The sequence below is a fragment of the Sapajus apella genome, unplaced genomic scaffold (assembly GCF_009761245.1).
Source record: "Sapajus apella isolate SASKATOON/1434 unplaced genomic scaffold, GSC_monkey_1.0 scaffold69, whole genome shotgun sequence".
In the NCBI taxonomy this organism is placed as follows: domain Eukaryota; kingdom Metazoa; phylum Chordata; class Mammalia; order Primates; family Cebidae; genus Sapajus; species Sapajus apella.
The window spans coordinates 5,113,561-5,120,729 of NW_022437009.1; the positions used below are offsets into that span (position 1 = coordinate 5,113,561).

General features: G+C 35.6%; 1 protein-coding gene across 5 annotated transcripts in view; it reads left to right on the top strand.

Annotated features, from left to right (window-relative positions):
* TSPAN2 (tetraspanin 2) overlaps positions 1-4,587 on the top strand; it is a 45,372-nt gene extending 40,785 nt beyond the window's left edge. For 2 of the 5 annotated variants that reach the window (XM_032249640.1, XM_032249642.1), the window contains 2 exons: positions 1,495-1,546; positions 4,364-4,587. In XM_032249640.1, coding sequence (XP_032105531.1) covers positions 1,495-1,546; positions 4,364-4,404 — 93 coding nt within the window. In that variant the 3' untranslated portion in view covers positions 4,405-4,587. Of the gene's footprint in view, positions 1-1,494; positions 3,210-4,363 lie in introns of those variants that run through there. The other 3 variants (XM_032249641.1, XM_032249643.1, XR_004260232.1) reach the window with 2 other exon arrangements.
* Positions 4,588-7,169: the final 2,582 nt, after the last annotated feature.

Here is a 7,169-nt window from a genome sequence, read left to right on the forward strand (position 1 = left end):
CCCCCCCCACACCCCCGGTTTCTTCATTAGTTCTTCTCTCTTAAAGTAAGAGTTGCACAGTGTAATCAGTTAACCAAATGTCCATTGGGTGTCTCCCTGCTACACACTACTACTGAGTCTTGTCATCCAGAAGCTTGAAATCCTGTTCCTGGCCATGCCCTTACCTGTTTCTCCCCTCCTTTTTCAAAACAACTGATCATTCATATCTTGTTGAATTTAGCATTTACAGATCCTAGTCTGACTTAGGATGGAATTGAAGCGAGAAACAGAAAGTTATAATGCCCATTTTTAAAAAAAACATTGACAGTAGTTTATAGAATGGTACCCACAAATAGGGTTCCGTGGGCTCTACAAAACTGTAGAGGAAATAATTGCGGACAAGAAGAATCCTTGCCATTCTTCTCTTGAAACCATGGAAATGGATATTGATTTCGCTCAAGTATTTAACTTCTCAGAGAACTATCCAAAAGGTAAAAGTCAGTAATAATATAGTATAAACACTCCAGTGTGTGCTTTGGTAAAGCTATTGAATTACACAGTGAAGCATCGTTTGCACTTAAAAATGGACTGAGAATGAAGTGATGCTCCACTTTTTTTTTCCTTTTTTTGTGAGGCAGGGTCTCTGTCACCCAGGTGTAAAGTGGTGCGATCACAGCTCACTGCAGCCTGGACCTCCTGGGCTCAAGCGATCCCCCCACCTCAGCTTGCCAAGTAGCTGAGACTGTAGGGACACACCACCACAATCAGCTAATTTTCGTGTTTTTTGTAGTGACAGGGTTTCACCATGTTGCCCAGGCTGGTCTAGAACTCCTGAGCTCAAGCAATCCTCCCACCACCACCTCCCAAAGTGCTGGGGTTACAGGCATGAGCTACTGCACCCAGCCAATACTCCATTTTTTGATATATGGTTACTGTTGCAAACATTCAGAGCTTTTCCAACAATAGAAAATTCTTTAGACCACAAGCATATCTAAACAAGTGGTTATATCTGGGATTAACTTGAAATATAAAATTTCAAAGCCAGTGTTGCATCTGGCTTTCACAATTATTCAAAACTGTTCTATAATTCTGAAGCAGGGTAGGTTCTTAAAGCAGAGCCTTGTTATTTGTTACCAATAATAAAACATATTTAAACAATTCATCGGGTGGGAAGCTGGGGAGAGATAGCAAGGGGAGAAATGCCAGATGTAGGTGATGGGGAGGAAGGCAGCAAATCACACTGCCACGTGTGTTCCTATGCAACAATTTTGCATGTTCTTCACATGTACCCCAAAACCTAAAATGCAATAAAATAAATAAATGGGAAAAAAAATTAATCTGGAAATCTTTACCCCATAGTCAACCTTAAGTAATGTACTAAAATGTCATTTGTAACTGGTAATTAATGGTTATAATCATTTGTTAACTTGAGTTAGACACCCAGGGAGTCTGCGGAACTTTTTACCAATTAGTACCCGTTTGAAAGTGGCTGATGAGCGGTTCCTTCTGTTTCAGATCTGTGGCATGATATTCAGCATGGTCCTCTGCTGTGCGATACGAAACTCACGAGATGTGATATGAAGCTACTTCTACATGAAAATTGTAATCTAAAGCTTTCATACCAAATGTCACAAGAGCTGTCTCCCAGCTCATTTTTAATACTGAAATGACATTAGGGTCTAAAATAATTTGCTGTCAATTGTATATCTGCATGAGTATGTATGTCTGGGTCATTACTGGTTTACCCCTTGAGTGAATGCCTATGTATGTTGACTGAGAGCATATTCATGTGTGATCAGCGTGTTTCTAGCATATGCTTTATACATCATGAAATTTGTTTGCTGGAAATTCCTGACTCTTGTTATATAAGAGGAACAACCCATTTCACTACCAGAAAAAGATCAAAAAGCTTTCAGAAACTTTGAGAACTTGGCTGTTTAGAAAAAGCGATAATGGGTCAGTTTCTCACACTGTAGCCTTTGAAAATTAGATGCAGAGAATTCAGAGATTTCTTCTTAATGGAAGCAATAAGCTATAAGAATTGAGAGATTACATCGGAGTGTTAAAACTGACTATGTCTGAGTTGGGTGTAAGGGTTTCCTGAATTTTTTTATATTCGCGCTCTCCTCAAAATACAGTAAACCACAGTTTTAGAACTAAACACATCTGTAAAACCAAATATAGCATGGAAAATCTAATTTGAATAAGTCATGCTTTCCTAGAATTTAAAAATAAAAAAGGCTTCCTCTGGAAAGAGCAGTCACACAGACAATCATGTGCCCTATAAAAGTGAGTGTTTATAGGACTAAAAAACTTTTAACAACTTTTTAAGGAAATATTTTTGGTCTTATGCAAAAACATGTAAATACTGCTTTATTACTTTGCTTTTATGATCCTGCTCCAAACTACTGCAGCCCTCACATCCTCAAAGGGGCTTTTATCTTAAACTCTTCTGTTTCTCTAAATATAAGAACAGAAAGACTAAAGCAAAAGACCTGGCAGTTGAAAATTGTGGGAAAGAGAATTTTTACTGGCACTGTATCTTTGAAATACCTCATAACTTACGTTTACATGTTTTCCTAATTTTTTGTATATTTCTTATATTCAGTTAGAGAATTCTTCTTCATAGATTAAGAACTACAGTTTTCACCACCTAAAATAAGTAAAATGAACTTCTTCATAATTTAACCGTTAGCATCATTTGCCAACCAAAATAAAACAAAGAAAAGCCTCTTTTCCTAGTTGTGTGCAGGCAACAGAAACCAGTTAAGGAAACAAAAATACTTATATACACACAGAACAAAATTTTTGTGTGTGTGCAGATCCCCTGAAAATAAAATTTTGAAGGTGTTTTTAGTCTTAATGCTTCATTTTAAGTTAGTAAACCCAAATTTAGGATTGACATTGGCATATTTTTCGGTAATTTTCAATGTGTTACAATTAGTAAACAGTAGGTTTTTTAAAAATTACATTTTATATGGCCACACATAAATGAAAATATGGGAGGCTTTGGAAACCCCCAAGTGAACTTCTATACATGTGAAAACACAAGTCTTTCAGTGTGCACTAAAAGTGTCACGCTCCTAAAAAACTCCAAAACATTTTGCCAAAAAGATATAACTGCTTGAAATAGTCTCTCTTCCATGAAGAACCACATTTCCCTTTCTGCCATACTTGCTACTGCTACTGATTTTGGAGGAAACTTTTCTAGAAGAAGAAAGGTCAGATTTGAGGCAAGCTAAAAACTTAATTCTACATGGCTACTTTACCGTCTATAGCTAAAGAAAAATTATTTTACAAAAATCGCTTCATGAAATATGTTTGTACCCCAGCAGTTGAGAAATGTGACCTTTTAGGCAGAGAGCAGACAGACAGTCCTGTCTGTTAGCTTTAGTTTATCTCTCTGCCTGAAGACAGGAAACAGGCCCAAGTACGTACTCAGGTTCCTTCCAAACTCAGAAGCATCTCTGATTTCACAAAGTGAGTTTAATTTCCTATCTGAATTAGCAACTTTAAAGAAGACTAAAATAGTTAATAGTGGAAAAATAGAAATAAGTACATTTTTTAAAAATTTAAAGTGGAAGAGAAAGGTTCTGTTCCATGTATGATTAGTGTGCCCCTTTTGGGGGTAAGCTTTCCAAAATATGTACATGTATAAAATTAGAGAATTCCACCACTGAGCGACAGTAGATTTTGTGTGTGTGTGTGTATATATATGTATATACACACACATATATATACACACATGCACATATAAAATCTACTGTCGCTCAGTGGTGGAATTCTCAGTGGTGTATATGTATATACACACACATATATATACACACAGATAAATATATATCTGTGTAAATAGACACACATATAGTATATCTATATATGGATATATAATCCCTATATATCTTGAATCTACAAATATCTTTATACATATATAATTTGAATATATACATGTATGTATATATGGATATGTGTGTGTGTGTGCGTGTATATATATATACACGCACACACATACACATATACATGCATTTTCAGTTATTTCTGTTCCCCTGAATTGATTTGAGATCAGACCCAAACTTGCTTTTAAATGTCTCATGCCAAGGCACTGAATTAAAACGTCTTAATATTGAAATATTTTAAGTGATTTCAAATTAAATTTTCTATATACTGAAATTGCTTGTCTGATTTATCTTAAAGTCCTGTATCTTTCTACAAACCTTCACCCAACTTATCTAAATGTCTAACTACCAATCAAATAATGCAGTAAAAATAAATAAATAAAACAGAGTGGTAACCCTTCTATAATTTGCCATTGGTAGTTGAACTTAAAAGCAACACCCAAGGACTCTTATTGGAATGATAGTCAGCATGGTCTTCTGCCATGCGATATGAAACTCACTGAGAGATACAATCATCTCTCAGTATTCATAGGAGGATGGTTCCAGGACCCCCTGTGGATACCAAAACTCACAGTTTTCCAAGTCCCTCACATAAAATTGTGTCGTATTTGCATATAACCTATGCATATCCTCTCATATACTTTATTTTTTTAATTTTTATTTTTTTATTAATACATAATAGTTGTACGTATTTATGGGGTACATGTGATATTTTAGCATACAATGTGTAATAATCACATCAGGGTAATTGGGATATCTATTATCTGAAACATTTACCATTTCTTTGTGTTGGGAACATTCCAGGTCTTCCAGGTCTTTTGAAATATGTAATAAATTATTATTGTTAACTATAGTCACCCTGTTGCGCAACCGAATATTAGAACTTATCCATTTTATCTAACTGTATTTTTGTACCCATTAATCAACCCCTCTTCATTCCTCCCTGCCTGCTACCCCTTCCAGCCTCTGGTAACCACCATCGTATTTACCACCTCCATGAGATCAATTTTTATAGCTTCCACATGTGACTGAGAGCATGATTTATCTTGATGATATTTGTCTTTCTGTGCCTGGCTTATCTCACTTAATATCCTCCAATTCTATCCGTGTTGCTGCAATTGACAGGATTTTATTCATTATTCAACCATTGTCATTATTGTCATGGCTGAATAATATTTCCTTGTGTATATATAGCACATTTTCTTTATCCATTCATCTGTTGATAGACACTTAGGTTAATTCCATATCTTGGCTATTGTGAATAGTGCTGCAATAAATATGAACATGCAGACATCTCTTTGATATATTGATTTTATTTCTTTTGGATATATACCCAGTAGTAGGATTGCTGAGTCATATGGTAGCTCTATTTTTAGTTTTTTGAGGAACCTCCAAACTGTTTTGCATTGTGGCTGTTGATTGTTTCCTTTGTCGTGCAGAAATTTTTAGCTTGATGTAATCCCATTTGTCAATTTTTGCTTTGGTTGCCTGTGCTTTTGAGGTTTTATCCCAAAAATATTTGCCTACACCAGTGTCCTGAAGCATTTTCCCAGTGTTTTCTTCTAATACTTTCATGGTTTCAGGTCTTACATTAAGTCTTTAATACATTTGAATTTTGTGTAATATTAGGGGTCTGGTCTCATTCTTCTGCATATAGTTAACCAGTTTTCTCAGCACTATTTGTTAAAGAGGCTGCTCTTTCCCCAATGTAAGTTATTGATGCCTTTGTTAAAAGTGAGTTAGCTGTAAATGCATAGGTTTATTTCTGGGTTCTCTATTCGGTTCCATTGGTCTGTGTTTGTTTTTATGCCAATACCATGCTGTTTTGGTTACTATAGCTTTGCGGTATATTTTGAAAGTAGGTAGCATGATGCCTCCAGCTTTTATTTTTTTGCTGAGGATTGCTTTGACTTTGTGTGTGTGTGTGTGTGTGTGTGTGTGTGTGTGTGTGTGTGTGGTTCCACATGAATTTTAACATTTTTTTCCATTTTTTTGAAAAAATTTCATTGGTATTTTGATAGGGATTGCATTGAATCTGTGGATCATTTGGGGTAGTATGGTCATTTTAACAATATTAAGTCTTCCAATCCATGAACATGGAATTTTTTTCCATTTTTTTCTGCTCTCTTGAATTTATTTCATTAATGTTTCACAGTTTTCATTATAGAGATCTTTCACTTCTTTGGTTAAATTTATTCCTAAATTTTTTTGTAGTTATTGTAAATGGGATTACTTTCTTGATTTCTTTTTCAGATTGTTTACTGCTGGCACATAAAAATACTACTGATTTTTGTATTTTGAGTTTGTGTCCTGTAACTTTACCAAATTCATTTATAAGTTCCAACAATTTTTTGGTGGAATCTTTAGGTTTTTCTAAATATAAAACATGCCATCTGCAAACAAGGATGATTTGACTTCTTTCTTTCCTCTTTGGATGCCTTTTCTTTCTCTTGATAAACTGTGCTGGGTGGGACTTCCAGTTCTATGTTGAATAGAAGTGATGAAAGTGGGCATTGTTGTCTTTTTGCACATCTTTTAATTTATGGCCGGGCACAGTGGCTAACACTGGTAATCCCAGCACTTTGGGAAGCCAAGGCAGGTGGATCACATGATCAAGAGTTCAAGTTTGAGACCAGCCTGGCTAACATAGTGAAACCTCGTCTCTACTAAAAATACAAAAATTAGCTGGGCATAGTGGCATGTGCCTGTAATCCCAGCTACTTGAGAAGGTGGGGCACGAGAATTGCTTGAGCCTGGGAGGCTAGAGGTTGCAGTGAGCAGAAATCACACCATTGCACTCCAGCCTGGGCAACAGAGTAAGACCCTGTCTCAAAGGAAAAAAGAAAGAGAGAGAGGGAGGGAGGGAGGCAGGGAGGGAGAGAAGGAGGGAAGAAAGGAAGGGAAGGAAGGAAAGACTTTTAATTTTTAATTTTTCCATGTTCAGTATGATGTTAGCTGTGGTTTTATCTTATATGGCTTTTAATGTTGTGAGGTATGTTCCTTATGTCACCAGTTTGTTGAGAGTTTTTATCATGAAGGATACTTCATTTTATCAAATGCCTTTTCAGTATCTATTCAAATGTTCATATGGTTTTTGTCCTTGTTCCTATTAATGTGATTTGTCATGTGTATTGATTTGTGTATGTGGAATCATCCTTGCATCCCTGAGATGAATCCCAATTAATTGATCATGGTGAATGATCTTTTTAATGTGTTGTTAAATTCTGTTTGCTAGTATTTTGTTGAATATTTTTGCATCTATGTTTATTAGGAATATTTATCTGTCATTTTCTTTGT